Source organism: Gallus gallus, chromosome Z (assembly GCF_016699485.2).
Source record: "Gallus gallus isolate bGalGal1 chromosome Z, bGalGal1.mat.broiler.GRCg7b, whole genome shotgun sequence".
Lineage (NCBI taxonomy): Eukaryota > Metazoa > Chordata > Aves > Galliformes > Phasianidae > Gallus > Gallus gallus.
The window spans coordinates 36342124-36367345 of NC_052572.1; the positions used below are offsets into that span (position 1 = coordinate 36342124).

Here is a 25222-nt window from a genome sequence, read left to right on the forward strand (position 1 = left end):
TGACTGTGCTGACCTGTGATTCACCCCCACCAGATGACAAATCGTTAAACACAACAGCCTCTGCTTACCTTAAATGCTGAGTAAATTAACATGGACCTTGAGGCTGTTTCCTCATATCACATGATTTCCAAACTCTAGAGTATCTTGCTGAGGAGTTAGCGAACTGTTGCCACTGCTGATCACTTATTCATTGTCCAATACTTACATATAAGAGACCGAAATACTATCACCAAGAATCCCACCTTAAATCAAACGTAGACTCATTTCTGCAGCCTGCATGTTAAGAACTAGTCTCTCCTAGCAAACCCTGAAGTCATGATGGCAAATAGCAACCTTCGCATCACTGCTACATACTAGCAACTACCAGCCAATTCATCTTGGCACTGAAACGGAAACTGCAGTTCCACTGCAGCCCATGCAAACCTATTGTGGTGGTCTCAACTCCCTTGTCTGTCTGTTCCTCCTCCTCACACTAAATCCACTTTTCTCCAAGAGCTGTACTGGTGATGTCCAGCCAGAAAATGATTCAAGTCCTGGGTTCCTACAAGGTCAGTCAGAAGGTGGGCCTCTTGTGGAAATGCACAAATCTATACAGATGTTGTCCATCAGACAAGTCCCTCACAGCAATCACAGGAACTAACTCAGTCTCCCTCAGACAGTGAAGCTTGTAATTAAACTGAAAGGGATCAAGATATTTCCAGGGCCATAAACCTACTTTCTCTTCATGCGAATTCCATGGTACTTAAAATACAACTCAGGAAAATCTACTTTAGTTTAATCCTGTTTAAACTTAGTCTGACCTGGTGTCCCAGAAGCATTACCAAAGTCAAATGATATAGTGCACAAACAATTCCACAGGCTCCTTTGGGAACCTCTGTTGTGTTTCTCACATGTCTAAATTCCTGTTGATCTACTAAAGTAAACTTCAAATCTACAGTAAAAATGCTGTCTGTTGAAGGAAATTGATGATTTTCCTTGATACTCAGGAAAGTATCAAGTGTACTTAGAAGAGTCAGTTCTAGAAAGTGGAGGCAGGATGGGTGGATTTAGCATTTTTTTAACCAATGTAAATATAACTGCTCACTGTGTAGAGAACAGATAAACAGGAACAATGAATAGTGAATTAAATTGTTTCTCATTTCCTCACGTCTGTATTCCAATCTCAGTGACACTGCAAGTGGAGATTCACAGAAGGTCTTCATCCTGTCTCTCTATATTGTAAAATCAGCAACGAGGCATAAATGTTAGACAGTGGCATAGCACGTCTCCAAAGATGAAATGTCTGACCTGTAGCAAGCATCTTTCCACCTGTATTTTCGCCATGCAGCGGGTAGGCTTTAGATTCTAATACCGCTTTTGCAAAAGGGTACACCAGAAGAGTCATTAATGCCATCACCAGAATGCTTGGAGGAAATAAATTGTACAGGCCATTGTCAATAAAATCTGAAAGCAGCCACTAAAGAGGAGTCCAAATACACATATTTAAATACACCTGGCTGGCATTTTTATGGATTCCAGAGACTGGATGTACCTTAGATAAAAGGCCTGAGAATCATTATGGTTACAGTGGAATAATGAAGCTGAAAGAGAAGGTCTGCTCTGAGAAGGGTCTGGTCCTGAATCATAGCTTCACTTTATCCTTTGGTTTATGTTCTGTCTACTTATATTGATTTCACTATTGTACCATCAGAAAAAATCTGAAAATACTTGAACCATGAATAGCATGTTGAAAGCAATGTACCATCAAGAGTTCTCACAGCCCGATCAAAACAAGCTCAGAAACCTAACAAAGCCCCTGAAGTAAACATTTAGAAGAGATTTTTCCCTATAAGTAAACTAAATTATGATGCAGCTGTCTGGCTGTAGGGCTGGAGAAGAGAAACATCAACTTAGGAGCAGCCACTTTTTCAAGTAGCTAGAGGAAGAGCAAGTGGAGTGCCTGGCAGGTGAGGTATCTTGAGTCCAATTAAGTAGGTATGTTTGGCTGTTGCAGAATGACTCTTAACTCCTTCCTTGGATTTAAACATTTTTTCTTGAGAGACCTAGTCTTGGTGGTTCATTAAGTAAACATGTCCCTGGTCTACTGCAAGAAGAGGTCATATTACACTGGTAAGGTAAGGCTTATGGAGAGGTGGTCACTTTTAAAATGCAGTGTACAAACTGTAAGAGACAGGTTTCTGTTCAATTGAAGCCTTTCAGACATGGAGTATTACCTCAAAAAAAAAAAAAAAAAAAAAAAGAGTAACTTTTTATGATAAATGTAGGATTTCTTAATACACACATACACATACTTAAAAAATACATACACAACAATTAAAAAAGCAAGCAGAAAACAAAGTAAGAACTTTCTCTACAGGAATATAACTGTGAAATGCTCTCAGCTGCGTACCAGCATCCAGCAGCAGTACTAGCTGTTTAGCATCAAAGACATCCTGACTGGAGCCTGTGAATTCTTCAGGAGGCACACGGAATAGCCAGGCCATGGAAATGTTTTCTTTTGACACAGGCTACAGATAACCTCAGTGTGGAATGTCTGTAGAGGAGAGGAGATTGACCCCACAGAACCCTTCTAGGTGCCTGTAGGATCAGTTAAAGACTTAACCTGACTTGGGTCAGGATTAATTACACAAAATATTCTACTCTTCATGCTTGCATTTAGATGCAAGAGTGGATAAAATGATCATACTTACTTTTGATTTTCTTTGTATGCAAAATAAACATCAGATTGTGATAACAAGTGTTATTCCCCATTTGGGAATATATACACTGCAAACTGATTTTAAAGACAAGGCAAAAACAAAACAACAACAACAAAAAAGACGTGGCTTTGAGATGAATAAAGATACAGTTATCTTGTTTAGGAGGCTTTAACCAAAATACCATCAACATGGGGAATGTGACTTTAAACAATACTGCACACTGAAAAGAAATGGCTCTTGTAGCGGAAATGCTAAATCACTGCCTGGAACAGTGATTGAGCACCTGGTGGGAAGGAAAGGCCATCCCAGGGGAGCTCAGCTGCATGCAATGGGTCTTCCCAGACCTCATTTAAGGGTTGGCAGTGGAGACAAGGGTATCTCTTTAGAGATCCCTGTCTACTGGAGGTCTTCCAAAGGTGAGCTGTTTTTCTTCTTTTGTTTCTGCATCCACAGCTGCTGCATTTGGGCTTGTTCTCATTTGCTGCAGCCTAGGATTGTGTCACCCTGCTACTATCACTGTACTTTCCATCATGTTATTGCATTACTGCTCTAAGAATTATGTTTCATCATCTAGTTCAAAATGCAGTAGTGAAACACATCTCCTTTAGGAAGCTGTTGACTCAGTCATAGACTCATAGAATTGTTTGGCTTGGAACGCACCTTAAAGACCACCTGGTTGCAGCCCCCCCTGCAGTGGGCAGGGCTGCCACCCACCAGCTCAGGCTGCCCAGGGCCCCATCCAACCTGGAAGTGAACACCTCTAGGGATCTATCCATAGCTTCTCTGGGCAGCCTGTGCCATTACCTCACCACCTTCATAGAGAAGATCTTATTAATGCCTAATCTAAGTCTACCCTCTTTTGGTTTAAAGCCATTATTCTTTGTTCTATCACCACACTCCCTGACAAGAGTGCCTCCGGCTTTTTTGCATGCTCCTTTATGTACTAGGCCACGATGTCTCTCTGCAGCCTTCTTTTCTCCAGGCTGAATAAGCCCAGCTCTCAGCCTGTCCCCATAGGAGAGTTGCTCCAGCCTTCTGATTATCTTTGTGGCCTCCTCTGGACCTACTCTAACAGTAGAGTACTCTTCACACCTTTCTTGTGCTAACAAATGTAACACATACAAGCATATAAGGCATGCCCTTCCACTTGTGAACAAGTGACCTTCCAAGATGCTTGGATGAATAACTCATTATTGAAATATATTTTCAAAGGACTAAATACCAGAAAGATTACAGGATGTAGTCAGGGCTTCTGAAGTCCACTGCATTCTTAAAAGCCAAAACCAACCAAGTCTCTGGGCTGCTGATCTAACAAGTCATCTTTGCAGCAGCAGGTTGGAAACACCACAGGAAGCTTATCTCTCTGATGTAATCGCAACAGATGTTATTAACAGAACCTTGTGGAACACACTACCAGTCACAATGTCAGCTAGACAGATGTTTAATAAACTGAAGATTACCAAGTCTCTTCTAGTTACCAAAGGCTTTAATTTATGAATTTGTGTGTTTCTCTTTATTCCCTAGCAAAAAACATTCCAGTCAACTGGTACACAAGTTGGTGATGTCAGATTGTTCCAAGAACGGCATGCTTTATGCGTAAGTTAGGAACATGCCAGTCTAGCAACCATATGTTAAATGAGAACTACTTTCATGTGAAGTGATGGTGTTATACTGTTCATACGACTTTGTTGTTTTAAACCAAAAGAGTAAGTGTTAGCAGCTTGATGGATGGCTTGTGTTTAGACATCATAGAAGACACTCTTTTCCTCAAGGTATTTTAATATCACTGCATTAAAGCTTAACGACAGTGCAGTAGGAGTCAGCTATTTAAGAATATCTATTAGTCTCCATGGTTATAGATGGAGGGATGAGAACAAATCTGCAAGTCTGTGTTTATATGCATACTTCTTTAGCCAAGGTATCCCCAGCTTGGTTTGAGATTTATGGCCTTAAGTTGTGCTAGAGATTTAGGTTAGACAAACCCAGGTTGGAAAAACTTCTCTGGAAGAGTGGTTTTGGAGGGAAATATTGGTGATAGGTAGACAGCTGGACTGTATGAACTTGGAGGTCTTTTTCAATGTTGGTGATTCTATACCACTATTTGTTTAGAAGTATATTAATTTAGGTGCAAACAAACCAGTCAGTTGGCAGTACATTTTCTTTTAAAACAGCCTTCTCCACCTTTGGGTGTTTAGTGTGCCTCAACAGAATTAGGACTCCTAGAAACTCAGAATCGTAGGGGTTGGAACTGACCTCTGGAGATCATCTAGTCCAACCCCACCTGCTGAAGCTGGTTTCCTACAGTAAGTTGCACAGGAAAGTATCCAGGCAGGTTTGAGTATCTCCAAAGAGGGAGACTCCACCACCTCTCTGGGCAGCTCATTCCAGGTCTGTCACCCTGACAGTGAAGAAGTTTTTCCTCATGTTTGTATGGAACTTCCTGTGTTCCAGTTAGTGCCTGTTGCCCCTTGTCCTGCTGCGGGGCTTTGCTGAAAAGAGCCCGACCCCATTTGCTTGACTCCCACACATTCTTACTTATGTAAGCATTAATAAGATCCTCTCTCAGCTCTCTTCTCCAGACGGAACAGCCTCAGGTCTCAGCCTGTCCTCATAAGGGAGATGCCCCAGGCTGTGATCGTTTTTGTGACCCTCCACTGGACTCTTTCAAGCAATTCCCTGCCCTTCGTGAACTGGTGAACCCAGAAACAGACACTGTTTCAGATATGGCCCCACCAGGGCAGAGTGGAGGGGATACCACCTCCTTTGGCCTACTGGCCAAGTTCTTAAAGCATCCCAGGATACCATTGGTGACAAGGGTGCACTGCAGGCTCATGGCTAACTTTTTGGCCACCAGGACACCCAGGTCCTTCTCAGAGTTCCTCTCCAGCAGATAAGAATGGTGTATGTTATTAGCACAGAACAAAGCTCAGTGGATCTTACACTTTTAAGTATGTCCATACTCCACTTGTGGGCAATTTACATATAATTCATGATCTTACAAGGCATATTTCATTCCATACTTTCATTCACAGATCTACTGAGGTCAGTTATTTCAACAAGCCTTCCCAAAATAAAGCCTTTGTTCAGATGATTAAAGAGATAGCAAGGCTGAGACTAACAGAGTCATTGCCTAGTGGTAATAGCATGGCTAGTCTTCGGCCAGCTTTCTTAAAATACTCAACACATGATCATGATAGTACAGACATTATTTTTAAACATCCAGTTATAAGGTACTTTGTAGCTTTAAATATATATACATACACACATATGCAGCTTCATTTAATTTTCTACAGAAGGTAGAAAAACGAATAATGCTTTAAAGCAATTCCCTGATTAAGTTGTAAAATTCTTCCCAGGAAATGGAGTTCCAGAACATGTTCTTGCTTCCATATTGATAGCGTATACTGCAGTACTAAATTACCATAAGCATTAACAGTAGCTGATTTTTAGGATGCACATTCCTCAATTTTAACATAAGCAACTTTTATACATCATATACATCAGTGAAGACTTCTTTCAAGTTAACACATGCTGTGTGTTCTGTACTTTCTAACGAAGAAGGATAAATCTGGCTTATTTAACAACTCCATTCAGATGCCAACCCTGACAGTAACCCTGCTTGGGTCAGCTGAAGATTTTGATGTGTCATTATTGTGGCTCTATTACCTACCATAGATCCATTGGAAATACAATTTGTAGGAAGAAAAATAAAATAGAAGAGCTTACAATCTTTGGAGATCATCATTAACACTTCCCTGTCTCTAAGCACATCAGTTTGCTGGCATCTGTTCATCAAGTAGTTTATGACTTGCTGAAGTGAGAAAAGCATGTTAAAAAAGCCAGTCTATCCAAATTGAAGTGAGATACAGTCAGGCTTAAGCAGAAAGAGGACATCTAAGCAAACCTATTATTAACTCTTTATCCAACCTCAACAAGGTCACGTTTAGATTACAGCAGTAACTAAAACCAATGAACAAACACAAAAGGAATTATTTCCTCTGTACATTTTTTTTATTATTTACATAATACAACAAAGCATAGCTGCTGGGTAGTGTGATTATATGCAATACATAAATATGAACTATCTGTACATGTTTGCATATCTAATAACTGAACAAACAACGTTAAAGCAAAAACAGACTTTTTAATAGTGAAGTAAAAACTAAGACTGAACATTGCAATAAAAACCAGAAGTTCAAAAGTAGTATCTTGTGTACATATGTAACTATTTACAGATGAGAACAGGCATTACCACAACACTAGCCTAAACTGTACTTGTTTATATAAAAAACACAAATTTCATACATCACAAAAAAACCTTCCATTATAACACAGAAGTGATATTACCAGACAAGCATCAGTGAAGTATACTGCCTTTTCTAGAGTTGTTATTGTACAATGCTGTAGATAATGCAGCCCATGCAATACACCCAAGAACACTACAGTCCTACACCCAAGTACAATTAAAAATGATAAAGCAGCCCTTCGAGAGTGGTTCCAGCTACCACTTAAGTCTACAGTAGCTATGTCAGGTATGGTTTTCCATGCAAAGTGGTGCAACTGTTACATTAAAACTAGAAAAAAAAATGGTAATAAAATTGTGAACTCAGAAGACACTGAATGTAAGTAGTATGTGATAAACTGCTCTAATACCTCAGCAACTTACTCAGATACACGTTGCTTGACAGAGCTGTAGCAGTATGTCTAAAAACATATGTAACCTGTGTTTTGTAAACGAATCTTACAACATTGTGCTACACAACAGTTTTTGCTAAGCAAGAAAAAGCAGACAGCTCTGTTGCAGACTGTTTTGTAAAACCCCAACAGGACACTTCCTTTCCATGAATAATTTTCATGGTTCTGAACTTAATATAATTGATTCCAAAACAGTGTTCTTCTCGCAAGTGTCTTCTTTTTTCTCAATGCAACTGCTATGTTACATTCTTAAAATGGCACCAACACTCATCTTAGTGGAAAGGCAGACCTCTCTACATAGCTTAAATTCTGGTAGAAAACAATGGAGCGTTGCAACTAAAACCAGAATGAGATATTTAATGACAGAAGTAGACTGCCAGCCTTTTTGATGTATCCTTCTCCAAAACAGGCACATAACACTAGCCAAAGATTATATACCTCAGACATTTCAAAAGGCAGATCTGCTGCAAACATGCAGATAGCGTACATCTGTTTGGCACACATGAGCTAAAGAGTCTGTCCCCTGTGCAGGTTTCTAATCATTCAGCTATATTCTAAGGAGGGCATACATATTTTAAAGGGCTGTATCTATCCAATCCTGCCTGTAACAAACACCCAAACATTCTGAAATATCATTAAGACAGACGACTAAAAAACAAAAACAAAAAAACAAAACAACTTTGGAGAACATCAAAGGAAAATGGCCATGCACCTGCTCTTCAATGTTTTCCTAGGATATATTATAAACAAAACCAAAAAGTCAGTCTTTTCACAAGCAGTTCCATTTATATTCTCTGGATTTTTTCAGCCACTACCACTGGGTTCTCTTTCCTGATTTTTGCTGCAGCTTCTGCTTTGTAGTCATACGGGCAGTTATGCTTGTCAGAATAACGGTGAAGTCCACAAAATAAGTTTCCACAGCGGCAGTCAAATCCTGTACAAAGAAAAATATGCAACATCATTAGGAAGCTTCATATTTAAGTAAACTGTAAGTTAATGGTTTAGTTGCTACAGAAGAAAGTCATATATGTTTGTCTCTTCTGACATACAACAGCTTAACAAAAAAAAAATTTCCAAAATGTGTCATTCGTAAGTAATTTGAATTTTGCGATCAACTTCAACTTCATTAAGTTAAATCTTTTAAGAGGCAACTATATTAATATAAATCTGTTCAGCATCTATGTGTTCTCCTACCTGTAAGGCCAACCTTCTTTCTGCACATGAAACATCTATTTTTCTTTGGTTTGGGAAGTTCAGGAGCCTTCTCTTCGTTTTGTGAAGTACTAGGCTGAGAAACCGATGGGGTTGGTTGAGTAACAACTGTTAAAGCAAGCAAAGAATATAAAGGTTAAATTTCTTCCTTCTCATGACCATGAATTTGTCAGTAATATTAATATGTAACTGTTATAGTACTGGTTACCCTGCCACTATATACTTCTTAAGTCAAGTGAACCAAAACCTGAAACAATTAACCAAAACAGCTCACAGCAAACTACTGATTTCGGGACAGATCCAGAACACTGCTATCAAACACACAGTACAAAATAATCTCATTAAGACACTTTCATTTAAGACACATTTGAAGAATGAAGTATGGATTTTTCACACTGAATATCTGTATTCTTGTGCTGTATTTGGCTTTAAAATGTAAGTAGGCATACCAAAAGTTAACTTGTGTTCATGACAGAAGCAAGTGAAAAATGAGTCAGTGACATTCTACTCATGTTCTCAAACTAAGTTTTATCATTCACAAAACTTCCATGAATCTGTTTATTTTCTTTTAAAAAAAAATATTCTCATCAAATTAAACGGTATTTTTGTTGTTGATTTAATATCCTCTTTATTTATATTCAACTCTCATGGAAAAAAGCTGAGGAATGTATATTTTAATGCCATCATTATGGCATTAATGATGGCACATAATGCCACTGTGAAAGACAGGCTGTGAATTCCTGACTGGGGTCTAAGTAAGATTTAGAAGTGACAAGTTCTCAGACGTAACAAGAAGTATTCACCATTCAAACCCCCAAAATTTTATACAGTAAGACAGTAGCCACTAATATTTTCTTAAACATTTGTTTAACAGTCCTAATAAATTACAGAGGCCCTTCACTACATTTCTTGTCTTGTGGAGATCTTTTTCTAAAAAAAAATAAAAATAAAAATTGTGAAGTGTTTGGTATGTTGCTTAGTCCAAGAGTAACAAAATATTAGAGGACTTGCACTACAATCCTTACTGTTGTCAGTACTTTTTTGAGTAACCTCTGCTACTCTGTTTGTTGAGACAACTTCTTTGTATTTATGATTTATTAACATTTTCTACATCTCCAGTTACGATGCTCTGAGCTTGTTTTTCAATTCCAAAGAAAGCAGTATTAGGTATCAGTCAAGCCATGTGAGCACCTCTGACCAAAACAGGTTAAAGCACAGTGATATAACAAGCAGCATAAAACTCTTGGGTACTAGGCTATCAAGCAGCAGCTATGGCATTTAAAAAAAAAAAAAAAAGCAGCATCCAAAAAGCACAGTCATCAAGCTCCTTTTAGATGTGCTATACTGTTAATTTTGTTTAAAAATGCAATGACAAATGTAAGCTATGACAGATAAAAAAAAAAGAGGAACCAGAAATATTTCTGCACGCTGCAATTTGCTGTGTAACTAGCCAGAGGGAAGCTTCATCTGCATGAGAACCAACTCACAGTACAAGCCCTTGGAGGCTACATGCTGTTTCAGTCAGATGCAAGAGAAAATGGATAAAAGAAGGGGCAAGTAAAAAATGACCTAAATAATTAAAGTCACTCACAGCATGCACTAAGAGGAAATTAAAGCAAGAAAAAGAACAACCTTTATCACTGCCTAACATGCTCACAAAGAAGCAAATGAGAACAAACCCATCTGAGTGAGAATGTTACCAGTTACTGCAGGTACCCTTTCTCACTCGAGGAACCTGTGCCAAGTGTTCACAGCCACACATAGCTGCACAGGAACCAAGAAGTGAAGAAAATAGTCCTAAGAAACTGCAGAGGCCCATTTCCCAAATAAGCTGCTGAACAGTATCTTTCCTGCACAACTAAGATGTGTTCAGTAAAGAAGGAGAAGTAGAACATGCAGAAGAAAGGCACTAAAGACTTAATAAATAAGATGGGGCAGAGCTCCCTAAATTTGAATTAAAACATTCACTTTCTTTCTTTAAAAGGAAAACCTCTTCAGAAACAAAGGACTCTCCCCATCAGGAAAGTGCTCTAGTGTTATTTGTCCAAAAATTAGTGCTTCAAATAATTATAATATGATACCAGGGATTAAATCACTGGACAAAAACTGCAAGTACAAAAAACGTGGTTACTTCTACCTGCAGACCAGGTAGCTATATCCCTGTTTGGATCCTCAGTAACTATATCCCTGTTTGGATGAATTAATCACCATACTACTAAAAGATGTACCATCATTTCAGCTGAGTTCCTGCTGGCACATAGCCATCTCCATAACTGTGATCACTTTCCTTCCCAAGCTTTGGCTCAAAAAGCTAACTGATCAGGTTTACTCCACTTGAATTTTATCAAACCAATTCTTCTGTTACAAGGCTGAAAAAAACTTAGGAATAACAGATCTTCAGAACTGGGTGAACCTTACTAATGATTTCAGATGAAACTAATAGTTATCTTTGGCTGTTTTAAGATGCATTACCATCATGCACAGAGAAGCCACCACACACTTGCTTGGGTAATAAAGAGTAACATAATCCCAGTATTAGAGGTGTTCAAAAAAGCCCACCAATGCAGGTATTGCATCATGACTCTGGGAAAGCTTCTTTCATGTACAATCTTTAAATAAGACACATCTTTACAAAAGGCATTTGGGAACACTGATGCTGCTGATCAATGAAGTCAGCCACATGCTACAGCATGACAGCTACTCAACCAAACATGGACAGATCCTAAAGAGAACAAAGCTCTTCTCTCACCAAGCTATTAATCCTTAGTGACTTTTACTCAAGAACAACACTGTGTTAACTGCATTTTCAAAATGGACAGTAGTTTTGCTTATGCAGACATAGCTGCTGCAGAACAGCATGCCTACTGTAGTTATTTTTCAGCTCTTCACACAAAAAGATATTAATTGATGATTTTCAGCTGAAAAACAAATCCGTCATTCTTCAACTCTCCCTATATTAAAAGTAACCAGAAAAAGGCCACCCAACTAACACCAACATTTTAGAACCTTATTTTCTGACTATGTGTAAATTAACCACAGTAAGATTCCAGCAGCTTATCATAGGGTTACTAAGTAGATAACCATGCTGAAAGAGCAAAGTCAGTCTTGAAGGCATAAAAATATAACTGTCTTAACTTGACTTCATGAAACCAATACTGCTGGCCACCACAGAAGAACTTGCAAAACTAAAACAGAAAGAACAGAGGTAAAGTCTGGAGCAATCAGAAAGACAGCAGACTAAACATCTGCAGTACCAAAGCTGAAACTGCAGATTACTAAATCCTCATTTTGTTTTAAACACAATGGACTAGTATATAAAATTGGAATTTGAAAAGATGAACAGTCCTTGTTATGCTTTGTCAAGCTTCTTGAAAGTAAATGCTTTATTTTTCAGAAACCAGAACTGCTATGGCAATCTAGGAGCCAAAAATGAAAAGGCTAAAAAATAAACTTCAATTCTAATTTCAATGCAAGGGAATTAATCTACTCTGCAGCGCGCAACTTATTTCCCACATGCCTAACTAACAAGCATATAAAATATTTTTAATGTTTTATTAACGTAAAGACATCCTAGTTTACGTATCACACAAATACAGTTTAATTTGGTCACCATGAAGACATGCTGTATCATAATCATTTCAGTCAAAAAGTTAAAACAGTGTTCTATCAGCAACAAACACAGGACCACTGGTTGGGCAGTCTCCTTTTCCAGGGCTTCAAGCCAATCCAATTTCAGAATTATATAAAGCAGGGCTATCTACAGATGTTACAGTAGACATGGGTAACTTGAAGATAAATTGACTATTTTGAATGCAAGTTGTTGTATCAGATGGTTTTATGACAGCTACAAACAGTCTATAGTTTAAAATATGGTTAAACATTGTAACATGGAAAACCAAATCAGAATTAACAAAGCAATTATTACAGCATAAAAATCTAAGGAATACCATAGTTATCAGCTCAAGCCTACCGTATTTCATAAGCTGTCTATTCAGCATCTTACGCTATTACCTGCAACACACACTGACCAGATGTACAATTAAGTTAGAGCAATCCTCATAACATGGTCTGAACCCGAATGCAAGATAACATTAAAAAAATCATACTGGCTTTGTAGAGTCAGAAGACAGGTTAGTCAAATATCATCTTCCACTGCCTTCTGAAGCTCATTAAATATTACTTCAAGAACAGAAACAATCTGCAACATGGATGGAATTAGATTGTAGTTTAGGAGTTATCTGAGTATTTTTAAAGTACATTCCATGAGAACATAGACATTTCAATTTCATGTTCACTTTCGTTATAGGCAATACTACTCCATAGCCGTGGAACATACTCTGATCTCTAAAATTTGTTTTATTTTCAATGCATTAGTAACCCAAACTAAGTCACTAACATGCATGTTGATACCAATCATGTCTGGTAACAGACACTTGACAGGAGACTCATAACTGAATCATGGAAAGACATAGATTAAACCACAAAAAAATGCTAAAAACACACCATAATGTGAAATAACGTGATGTTTAAATATACATGTTTTCACAACAGTTTTTTTTTTAATGCCTAATATACAACTCATTTTTCTCTTTTGTAAGTAGCTCTTACTGGTACTTGCATGCCTGCTAGAACAAAACAGGTTTCATACGGAAGGGCTACACTGTGCCTCACCAATTTGCTGAATACCTATATATTGCTCTGATAGTATAATACAAAGAAGGGAAAGAAGTTAACTAGGTTTGGCATTGAATTCCTGTAATCCATGACAGAAAAAAAAAAACAAAATGAAAAACAAATAGTTATAATTTCTAGAATGCTTTAGGTAAGTTCTGTACAGTAATTCAATCCCTAATAATAATAAGTGTAAAAGCACGTCAAAAGCCTATGAATGCTATGTAAATAGTGCCCACTTAGAAAGTGGAGTTTGGACACAGAGGTCTTTAGATTTCTTACTTGTGAGTATTTCATCATACAGGGAACTAGACAAAATATGCCACTGTTCAAATATGAAATAATAAAGTTGAACTAAGAAATTACAGGTCAGAAGAAACTATAGTGTGCTAGACATGCCAATTATAACCAACTGGGTCGGTTACATCTGTCACGCATCTTTTCCTTCAACTGTTAAGATATGACTATTTTAAAACTTGATTTGTCTGAATGAGAATCCAGGTTGCAACCTCAACCTGGGAAAAAAATAAAAACAAAAATAAAGCAAGATAAGCCTGTAAAGCTGTTTTGTTCCCAACTTCAACAGCTTCATAATTTAAACTACATATTGTTAAAAAAATATATCAATTGACCAGATGTAATTACTTATAGCTTTCTGGCTTGCAAAGGCTTGAAAATTTCTCTTCATAATGAAGTTCTGTCAAAAAAGAATGCAACTTCATGTCACTGAAGATGTTAAAAGGAGAGATGTACTCTACTTGAAAATTATATTGTTCATGCTCCACACTACTACCTGTAAACAGTTATGAAATTCAGTTTCTAAGGTCAGACTGCACTCAGATCTAGATTTTTATCAGCAACTTCGAGACTGTGGTATTATCTTAGTTACAACTCATAGAGAATATCAGCTTTGTTGTTATGAACTATTATGTATTGTTCTCCCCTCCTGAGGAGGAGTTGAGACATCACACATTAAATGTTACAGGAAAAAAGGAAGAGAAAAGAAATGCAAGCAGTCCAGACCCAACAAGGATTCTGAAGTATAGGTAATATTTTCTTGCACACGAGATTGAACACAGCAAACAATTTACACATCTTAGATGCCCACCAAACCCTGAGATTAGTACATAAGTACACACCATCTTATGCATGCAGTTTGTGTCAAGCTGTAACACTTAGAAGGAAACACCTGTTTCAAAACAGATGAGACTGTTTGAGGGACTTATGGGTATCATAAACTCACAGAAGGGGTTGAAGGGGACCCCGAAGACCACCACCAAGAGTAGCAAGGGCAGGGCTGCCAGCCACTAGTTCAGGATGCTCAGGGTGCATCCAGCCTGGCCCTGAATGCCCACAGGGATGACACATCCACATCTTCTCCAGGCAGCCTGCGCCAGTGCCTTATCACCCTCATATTGAAGAATTCTTCCTAATGTCTAATCTCAAGCTACTCTTTTTTAGCTTAAAATAATAATACCCAGCTTTTTACAAAGTCTCTTCCTGTCTTTATAATAATCTCCTTTAAGCACTGAAAGGCTGCAACACATACTAAGGCAGGCAGTTTTGTTCCAGAAGTCCTCCCAGAAACACTTACATTCTGTGGCAGTTCTCTCACTGATCTTTACATCAACTTTTAACAACTTTTACTGATTTCAACCTGCAGGATTACTTAGAAAGAAATACAACAGTATCTTGAGCTGCTTTTGGATTTTTTCCCCCTTTTCTAACCAGAGAGGCACGTGACTCTAGCTATCAAATAGTTCACTTGTTAAGGAAAAAAAACAGGTATTGTGTCTGAAACTGAAGGCTGTCCTTTATACATGGCAAAAGGACAGGCTACTATTGGCAGTTTCAATAAGAGTAAATTCACCTAGTATTTCACCACTGCTACCATTTTATGCATTTCTTTGGCTTGCTTGACACCATTTCAGGCAGGAAATCCTACTAGAGTTTCATAAATATCATAGAGTTTTAAGCTATGTACAAAAATACTCTTCTGATGATATTAGTTACAATAAATTAATACTAGTAAAGAAATCTACTCTCTGTCTGTACAGAACCAAGATTAAATACACTTTTGAAATGGGCTTCAGCTCTTGTCACAGAATCTCAACTCAGCATGACTAGTTGCAAATGGTAAAACCCTCTGTAGAAAAAATAAGCAATTAAATATCAGTTGTTAGTGCAAAATCAGAACAAGTTAAAAATCACTTTTATCCAGTGCTGAGTAGTGTCATCTGCATTTTATACCTGACTTCATAAGTGAAAAACAAATTTAAACTGAAGATAAAATTAATATAAAGTATCAGCTTCTGTTTTAAGAATATTTCATAACTGTTACATAAAAAAAAGGGGATATTTATAGGTACAGAGCAAATGCATTAAGGTATTCATTCAAATAGATTAATAAATGAATTCAACCACTCAGTTGCACTTAAGGAAGCAGTCCCTTTCCTGCCTTCCTCCACTTTTCACTTTTAAGTTTAATCACTACAGCTACAACCTTCCAGTGCAAGAACAAAACTTCTAAATGGAAGATTCATTTATAGCTTTAAGTATCCTACATAACTAAAGCACTGTTCTGTGGATATCTACTGATTCTCAACTATTTAAAGAACCTGTAACCGTTTCTGTCAGCATTTTTAAGTCCTTCCCCTGCTGTCATTTCTCTGTAGAACAGAATTTCTAAGAACTCCATTCTTTAACTCAACAAGCCATTTTGACTGCCATGAGTCAGCAGGAGTTGTACTGCTAGGTTACGCATAGAAATCTTTGACTTTCAAATTGACCACTTTACCCTAAATGCAATTGTAGAGTGCCAAAAAAGGAAAAGAAAAAAAAAAAGAAAAAAAGGACTGGGAGCAAAACTGCTTCACAGGTATCAATTTGTTTTTGCATGCATGCAACTTAAAGCAACTTAAAGCTATATTCTAGCACCAGACATTTTTCCTTGATTCCAAGGGAAGACTATTTAAAACACATAATTAACTTTCTTAACAGTTCCTGAAGACCACCACAACGGGAGATACCTCCTCAGGAGAAAGTAAACAAACTGTTAACTTCTGCTAAGTCACCAGCATAACCAGCGTTACTCCGCAAACATACCTGGCTCAGTCTCTGTTTTCGGTGTTACTTTTTCCTCTCTTGAAATGCTCATTTCTGTCATTTGCTGCGTTACAGGCAAAGCGGCAACAGGCACATTTCTGTTCATGTACAGTGAAACATGTAATGTTATATCAGTTTTAAGTATGTAATAAAAGCTTAAGATGTCCAAACCCATCAATAGACTACTTGTTTAATTAGTACTGATGCACGTTCCCAACTCCTGCTTCTACTATCTTCAAAATATGTTTTGATTCTATTTTAGTTCCCCGCAGAAGGAAATAGTCAAATCTGGAGCAAATACTTCTCCAGATGAACTGCAAATGCAGCAGTACAAGACCAAACATTTTAATCGCTAGTCATTTACAAAAATTTATAAAGAAAAGCACTGTCAGGTGTGCCTTTTGCTCCTAAGAAATTCAGTGAAGTGAGTCAAAGTTACTGCCAATCATTAACTTGCTACATACTCACAGCTCATCTAAAACTCAAAATAATACTTTCATCTTACCTTGATTTTTCAGATGTGCTGCCAGCAACACCGTCACAGTTGTTTAAGCTAGTAGTATCTGCTCTCTGAACAGATGTAGAGTCTGAGGTAGGACTGTTTGAACCACTGGCTGGTCCTACAAAACAAGAATTTAAGAAGTCATTATAAACAAGTTGTAGAATACATTAGTCAAATATTCTTGCATACAGTTATTAAATTGCATACGTTGTTCATTATACTGCACACTATTTCTTACTTAAAAGACAGACTATATTACTAACAACTGAAATATCATTTAAGAGATCATGTAAGAAGAATATACTGACACTATAAATAAGTGGAGAAGAAAATTAAGGGTGGATCACAACATATTACACAGAAATACATTCCTATTTTTACTGTGTTTTGAAGAAGTATACTCTTTGAAATTCATTATTTCAGTATACAGCCTTCAGAAGTTCTCCCAAAATGTGTTATGGGATTCCTCTTCATCACCTGTTTTTAATTCGAAATAAAATAAAACCAAGAAAACAGAGATATTGTAAACCCTTACCCATTGGACTGATCCTGCCACTGTTCTGCTGTCGTTGAAGATGTTCTTTGTAGCAAACAGAACACATCCCATTTGTCCTAGGATTTCCATAAAATCCACATCCTGTACTACACAGCATAGGCCCTGGGGTCTGGTTTGTCTCCTGAGTCATCTCGATGCTGTAAATAAAAGCAAGAACTGCATTAGGAGTGGGCATGTCACCAAAATCAATTACAGGGTTACAGAATTAAAGCACGTCTGCTCACCCTGCTCCCATAAGGCGATATCAGCATTCTTAAAAAGAGATTCATGGACATTAATGACCCATTCAATATTGAGGTTGTATTGCTAAGTAACATCATTATGCATCTTTAAGACAAGAAAAAAATGTATCATGCTGATACTGAGAAGTAGCATGCTTGTCAGACATTGAGCTGCATGTACAGGTTATGACCAAATTCAACTGAATGGCCAAAAAGCCCTTTATTATCAACCTCTGAGCATTAGCATGCATATGCAGAATAAGCAAGATCAACCTTGTATCTGCTGTACCATTTTGGCAACTAACAGCTTATTTTACCAAATTCCATTCAGAACCACCCCACTTTTTCAAGAATGTTGATCTTGCAACATCTTGATGTTTATTCCACTACTAGCAGGATTGACTTCCACAGTCCGTCTGTTAAAAAGAACAACAAAGATCCCTGAAGTATTGGCAACAGCCATTTATAATCTGTATTCCTATCTTTAGAAGGAGTTTCCAAAACAAGGCGTGGAATACTCCTCAGGCTGTGTATGAAAGTTGATACTGAGTATTAACTGGCAGCAAGTGCATAACAGCCTCTTCAACAAAATCTAAACAGTATTTCTGTAATAATGTACTTTTCCAAGTACATCCCATCATGCTGCTGACACTCTTCAAAAGAGCCATTTAAGTTATTTGTATTAATGAAGTTATAGCAAGACTTCTGAGCCCTCCAATAGACAACATCTAACTCCGTAACACAAACTGCAGTAGTTAGGAATAAAAATACTTCCCCTTCACTGTTGGTTAACCTCTGCAAAGCAAGGTGAGCAGAAAAACTGATACAGCAACAAAACCCTTGATTTGCAAGTGCAACAAACCTTGAACATTGTAATCAAGAAATGTAATACAAACTGTGGACATGTAAGAATATTGCACCTGTCTCCACAAGATTTAGAAGTGCTATACTTGGTGTGTGGAGACATTTTCATGTCTTCTCTAGATGACAGCCATCCTACACAGGAAAAGTCAAATAAGAAATACTTCACAGCAGATGCTTGTGAGAACTCAAGAACGCTGAAAGCACATTTATTATGCTGCATAGAAAAACATGTTTTACAATTAATAAATGCCACACTACAATTAGTAAACCCAAATTTCAATGGCTTGGTAACTGCAACTGACAGCAGCCTTTGTCCAATTAAACTAAGTTCCTAGGAGGAAAGTAATTCAGAAACAAGAGGTAAACAGGTAAAATTATTATTATTATTTCCTGCAGGTTATTACAGAACCTAATTTTTTCCCAGCTATAAATAGCTGTGTTGGTACAGGTAGTCCTGAAATGACTACCTAACTTCACACTTTGATAAAACACTCAACAGCATTACACTTCTACAGCCCTATACATCATAGAAGTCAGTGCAAGTCGTGACTAAACTACACAAATGTAAAACCTCTCATCTACATTCTAGGTTTATGCTTAGACAAAAACAAATAAAGAGCCCATTTCTGCCCTCTTGTTAAGTAGGCGAGCTCAAAACACTATCAAATATGCTGCCACCATCAATCTCAACTGACATGCTCCAGTTCAGATTAGATTCAAGCTGTGAATCAGATTCATGCTGTGAATCATATTTCACCACCTAAAGTATCCAGCTTTAGGTGCTAACATCGTTTTTAAAATACTACAAACAGCAAGACTTCACAGCTGTTTGGTCAGCAGCTTCTTCCACTACTTGAAATATATGCCCCTAGCAGAAAAAACAAGCTGTTCTGTTATGAAAAACACTCATAAACAGTGCTTTTCAGGCTTCTGAAGGAGGTCCAGGTCTAACCACTTTTCTTTCAAAAGCATTTATCACACATAGGCAAACAGTTATAAAACACTTACCAAATGGAATCCGCTATCCAGCACACTAAGTTTTGCTGTATCAGCTTCTGAACCAGCAACAGCAGGAACAAGGTCTTCAGACCAGACTAATTACACACTTTTCTAATTCCTCCCTACTGGAATACCAGAGAGCATAAGCATCTAGCTGAAGTGATCCTACACTTATATAGCTCCACTCCTTTGGAAAGCCAGCCCCTAATGCCATCACATGTGCACTGCTTTCCTTAATATTTCTCAGAAGCGCAGGTCACATGGGTGAGCAAATTAGCTTCCGCCTGTCACAAGGCTGCAATGTGACAGGCTGAGCTGGAGGCTCAGACACAAAACCCCGTCAACAGGGGCCTCTGAAATCAGCTTCTATTTATATCTCCAAGGGCTGACAGCTCCCATACAGCCCACAAGGCCGAGGCAGCCACGCATACACCCACTGTGAGAGGAAAATATAAAATCTGATTAACAGGACTGCGGTTTCCTTTCTAAAGGAAGAGAGAGCGCGGAGACTGAAATTCAATCAGGGAAGTGCAGCATCACTGGCTCGTCATCCCCAACAGCCATTTTCATCCCCAGCCACGGCGGGTGCCACAACGGGCCTCACAGCTCACCGTAACGCCCCCCGACCTCCTTGGGCGGACAGCCGAACCGCTTCCCTTTTGCAAGGGGGAAAAATAAAATTCGCTCTGCGTCCCGGAAGGGTAAGCTCTGCCCTGAGGGGATGCGGCTGCTTCACCGCGTGCCCTCGCAGCACGGAAGCAGAGCTATTTCCCCCGCGCGTTGCCCCGGGCGGTCCCTCCAGGGCTGGGCAGCGGTGCGGGGATGCTCGGGGAGCGGTGAGGCCCAGCCTCCCAGCTTCCAGACAGCGGCGCCGAGCCCCGACATCGCGCTTCGTCGGTTCGAATTTTAACGTTAACGACCGGATAGCGACCCAAAGCGCTTTTAAAGCGGTCACAAAACCCGGGGCCCGCTGACCTACATACCCCGCCACCTGAAGGACCGCCGTTTACAAAGAAAAAGTCAAGTGCTGGCAGCGCGGCGCCGCGGAGGAGCGCGGCACGGGCCCAGCGCGGCGCCAGACAAAGAGGCCGGCGCTGCCAAGCGCCCGGAGTGCGCTGTGCTTTCCCTACCCGCTCTCCCCCCTCCCCAAGGGTACCGGTGCACGGGAGCCCCGCGGCCGCCCGGCCCGGAGGCCAACCCCGGGGGGCGGGCCCGGGCCCGAGCCGCACGCAAAGCCCTGAGTCACGGCCCGGCCGCCGCCGGCCCCGCGCTCCCCATTGTGCCGCCGCGGGCAGGCCGAGCCCCCCCCCGGTCCCAGCGAGACGCCCTCGGAGCCGGCCTCGGAGCCGGCCCCGCCGCCCGCCCCGCGCCCACCTACCAGGTGCCGGCGGCGGCCGGAAGCTCCGCGTCGGGTGTCGGAGAAGGCTGCGGGCCGCTGCCGGGATGGAAAGGGTCCGGGGACTGCGGGGCGCAGAGCCGCCGCCGCTTCCCTCCTCCTTTGTTCCCGCAGCTGCCCCGGCCGTCGTGGCAGCGGCGCCGGCGGGAGTCGAGCCGCACGCTGAACAGGGGGAGGGCGGAGAGCAGCGGCAGGCGGGAGTCGCGGATCGGCGAGGAGGAGGAGGAGGAAGAAGGAGAGGAGGCGGAGCCCACTCCCTCGCCTCGGCCTCGGCTTCGGCTCCTCCCTCTTCCCCTCGTCCTCCTTCTCCCCCTCGACTCCGCCTCACGCTGTCGGGGCATGCGTACTCCTGCGAGAAAGAGCGGATCGAGGAGAGCGGTAGGCAGGAGAGCGGTAGGGCGCCTGCGTTGGATTTGTGCGTCCGACGCGTGCGTTGGGCGCGTGGTGCCGCTGCTCGCGGAGTCCTGCCCCCGGCGGGTGGCGGTGACGTCACAGGTTGAGGGCCGCCGCGAGCGGGAGGAGGTGGAGCCGTTGAGGGCTGCGCGCGGGCTTCCCCCCTCGGTCTGCGGCCTGCCGTGGGGTCCTCCCGGTGGGCGTTCTCGTGTTCTCTCCTGGCAGGGAGGGGTTGAAATTTAGGCTCTGGCTGGTGAATTTGTGCGTGATTGGACCTGGAGATAACGCGTTTTTGTGCTGGCTGCGCCCAGCATGCGTTTCCTGGGTGACGGGAGCAGAGGCAGGCCTACTGGGCGCTGCTGTGCCTTCGTGCTCGGAGGAGGTGGCGCCCAGCCGGGTGGAAGGGCGGCATCGCTGTGGGCACTGTGGGACTGGAGCAGAAGTCCAAGAGAGTAAAAAGTCCATGTAAGCAGAAGAGATGCTTCCTTACTGTGAGTGAAGGAGCTCTAGTACAGACTGCGCAGGGGCTGTGGAGTCAGAGGTCTCCAGGAGCATGGGCAGCCTGCTCTGGGTGTCCCTGCTGCAGCAGGGGTAGGACCAGGTGGTCCCAGGGGCCCTGCCAACACAGCAGTGCTGTGTTTCTGGGAATCATTTCTTTAGGCTTTCTCATAGAGCTCATAAGCTTCTCATAGAGAGCAGCACAGGGTAGTTATGCCTTAAAAGCTCGTATGGGAGGTTCAGTGTCATCGTTGTTTGCCATGTCATTGTAAACTGAGGGCAATAATTTTTTAGGAAGTCTAGGAAGGGGAAAGGACTTCTCTTCATCCACGCATTACATACATACTCAAAGATAAATCTTCAGCTGTAAAACTCAAAGTAGCTTTAAGTAAGTGTTCTGAGCAATTCAGCTCTAAATGCAGTTTCTGCCTATACTGGGGATACTCAGAGATCAGTGTATTGACTATGTTTATGGGCCTTTGCTTAACTACCTAACCCAAAGAAAACGGTTAGGTTTGAAGTGCATGGCACTGTGGAAAGCACATCACTGAAATTACTAGAAAGTCTTTTTCTTTCCTTTCTTTCCTTTCTTTCTTTCCTTTCTTTCCTTTCTTTCCTTTCTTTCCTTTCTTTCCTTTCTTTCCTTTCTTTCCTTTCTTTCCTTTCTTTCCTTTCTTTCCTTTCTTTCCTTTCTTTCCTTTCTTTCCTTTCTTTCCTTTCTTTCCTTTCTTTCCTTTCTTTCCTTTCTTTCTTTCCTGACTTGCCTTTGGAAACTGATCTTCCTTGCTTGTGGGAAAGTTGTCTCCTGAGTCCCAGAATCTTTTGAGGTACGTAATGCTTTTAGTTAGATGGAATTGTGCTGTGCTGCAGTATAGCACTCTGCAGAAATAGCACTGGCTACTGGTACTGTGTTTGCTGCAGAAGTCTTATTGCTACAGAATAGTGATGAGTATTTGGAATATCCCCTCTGTTATCTGAAACATTTGGGCTGACCTCGGTGTCAGTAGTACAAAATAATTCCATCTGTTATGAGGAAAAAATGTGAGTGCTGTTTCTTGACTTAGAGTGCAGAAGAGAACTCTTTTGAAAGCAGTGCTCTCAAGGGGTGAGTAACTTTGTCACTTTGAGGGGAAAAGTGGGAAAGGAAGTTGAAGTGTGTATTACTTGTCCTTTGCAGAGATTTTGTGACCAAAACTGAAGATTTTAGAGTCTCAGTGTCACAGTAAAAGGTCATCTACTAGTAGTGCTGGAGAGTAATCACCACCTCTCATAGTATGGCAGGACAGAGGATAGAACAGTTTCAGATGAAAACTATCAACTTCTTTGGCTTCTTCCAGGGAAGGCTTCTTCTTAAATAAGAGTGGTTTTTCAGTAGATTTATCAGCAAAGTTTCTCTCAATGACAAGAAGCCACTCAAAGATAAGGAGTCTTAGAAGAACGAGAGAATTTGCTACTAAGGACCTTTGCAAGCATTCTTCTCTTCCAGTTATTAACTTTGGTATGTAAGATGATTTAGAAACGTAGTAGGTATAGAAACCAGGAGATGGCATGGGAATTTAAGAGTATGACATCGCTAGATATGGAGTTCTGCTGAAGCTGCAGAGCTGGGAAGCTGTCTATTTTTACAAGCTATGGAACAATTGCCTCTGTGACTCTAAGCATTTTTATTTACTGAAGATTTTCTTCCTTCAAGGCTTAAACTTCCAGGCCCATCTGTTTCCTTTAGTTGTTTGGGTCCGACTACCCTGCTCAGGGTATGAAAGGAAATAGGCAGCTCTGATAATGTAATTTTTTTCTTTAATTTTTTTTTTTAATCTACCAACTGGATCTGGGTGTCTTATGAAATCAAATGCAAACATGCTGCAGCATTTCCCCAGTATGGAAGAGAACTTTCTATTTAAATTGCTGATTATATTAAGCATCTGAATCATACTCTCCTTCTTCAAAGCAAACCACAGCATAAATGAAAAGAAAAAAAAATAATGAAGCAGCAATGTGTTTTACTTAACTCAGAGAGCCTAGCGCCTTAAGAATGCTGTAAGCTACTTCCTAACTTCATCTGGAATGTTGGGGACCTTAAAAGGAGACCGGGGTGACCTCAGTACATTACCCAACAAAGAGCTGAGAGGGCGAGAGTACTACCATCTTTAGAAGCCACAACTTAAGAAGGGAGTAGTTTTGGACTTCATGTTGGTCTGCTCAGTGGCACTGCAGGTAAGCTGTGCATCTGAGAAAGCAGGTGGATTTGCTTATAGAGAGTATTTTAAACAAGTCCACTCAGCTGAACATCCTCACTGTACATTAATAGTTAAAACAGTATTCTGTTTTCACCTGGGACAGAGTTGATCTTCATGGTAGTGTCTGATGTGATACTATGTTTTGGTTTTAGGAGAAAAATCAATGCCGGTAACAGGTGTATGTTTTAGCTGCTGCAAAGCAGTGCTGCAGAAAGCCCAGGGCGTTTCAGATTTTCAGCTTCTTGTACTGTTTTGCTAGTGAAAGGGGCTGGGGAGCATTAGGAGCTGAAAGAGCACAGGACCACAACAGCTGACCCAAAATGGCATCCTGCCAGACAGTATGACCAATGGGAGTTGAATGGGGGAGGGCCACTGCTGGGGGACTGAGTGGGCATCAGTAAGCAGGTAGTGAGCATTGCGCATCACTTTTTAAACATGTTAGTGTTATTACTATTATTTCTGTCTTCCTTTTCTGTCTTAGTAAGTAGTTTTGTCTCAACCTATGAGTTCTACTTATGTCTTTTTTTTCCAGTTCTCTCCTCTAGCTGGGGGGAGGGTGAGTGAAAGACTGTGTCATGCTTAGTTGCTTGCTGATGTAAACCATAAAAAACAAACAAACAAACAAAAAAACCCAAAAAAACCCCCACCTTCTTCTGTCTTATAGCTCTTATTCCTTTTTCTGTCTTCTGTTTCCTCTTTCACTTCTCTCAGGAACCTGACTCCATGGTCACTACAGAATCGTTGGCTGTGTGTCCGCTCTGGCTGGAACACCTAGTAACTGCATAACAAGAAGTTACCTGTGACACCCTTTAGACATCTCCTGGATGGGCTGTGTTTGTACTTGTTAAAAGTTGCAATGAGGATGTGGGTGTGTGACAGATACTTCCAAAAATTGTCTATGATAGCTAATCTGTTCTCTCCTGTAGCAGATTCCCACCACAGTGTCATACTTGTGACCTCTCCTTTGGCCTGACTTGTGAGCTCTTTGGCCTGAGCCCTGCACATCTAAGCTGCTCTTTCCCACAGGGAATGGTCCACGTCTCCTCTGCCATTCTCCCAGGAAGGGCTCATCTCCCTCTGTCCATCTGTTGCAGCACTCAACAGGGTGAGCTGTCCCACCACAGAGTGCTTTCATGAAAATAGCTTGTTGCATGCGCTCTTGTTTGAACACGTA

General features: G+C 40.6%; 2 protein-coding genes across 5 annotated transcripts in view; one reads left to right on the plus strand and one right to left on the minus strand.

The window, feature by feature from the left end:
• Positions 1-6688: 6688 nt before the first annotated feature.
• ZFAND5 (zinc finger AN1-type containing 5) lies at positions 6689-21099 on the minus strand. 3 transcript variants are annotated; one of them, NM_001031424.2, is made up of 6 exons: positions 20903-21099; positions 17420-17577; positions 16888-17002; positions 16383-16480; positions 8589-8714; positions 6689-8328 (listed from the first exon to the last, which is right to left on the minus strand). In NM_001031424.2, exons 2-6 carry the CDS (start codon positions 17568-17570, stop codon positions 8180-8182), a joined length of 639 nt encoding a protein of 212 aa, NP_001026595.2. In that variant the 5' UTR covers positions 17571-17577; positions 20903-21099; the 3' UTR covers positions 6689-8179. The 3 variants fall into 3 exon arrangements, with proteins under 3 accessions (NP_001026595.2, XP_040511481.1, XP_015135776.1); XM_040655547.2 differs by lacking the exon at positions 20903-21099 and adding an exon at positions 20136-20667; XM_015280290.4 differs by lacking the exon at positions 20903-21099 and adding an exon at positions 19534-19736.
• Positions 21100-21251: 152 nt separating this feature from the next.
• The window catches only part of TMC1 (transmembrane channel like 1), a 123616-nt gene continuing 119645 nt past the window's right edge, over positions 21252-25222 (plus strand). Inside the window, exons 1-2 of one of the 2 annotated variants that reach the window (XM_046905372.1) lie at positions 21252-21298; positions 25075-25153. In XM_046905372.1, the coding sequence (XP_046761328.1) occupies positions 21260-21298; positions 25075-25153 (118 nt within the window). In that variant the 5' untranslated portion in view covers positions 21252-21259. The remainder of the gene's footprint in view (positions 21299-25074; positions 25154-25222) is intronic. The other variant, NM_001398433.1, reaches the window with a different exon arrangement.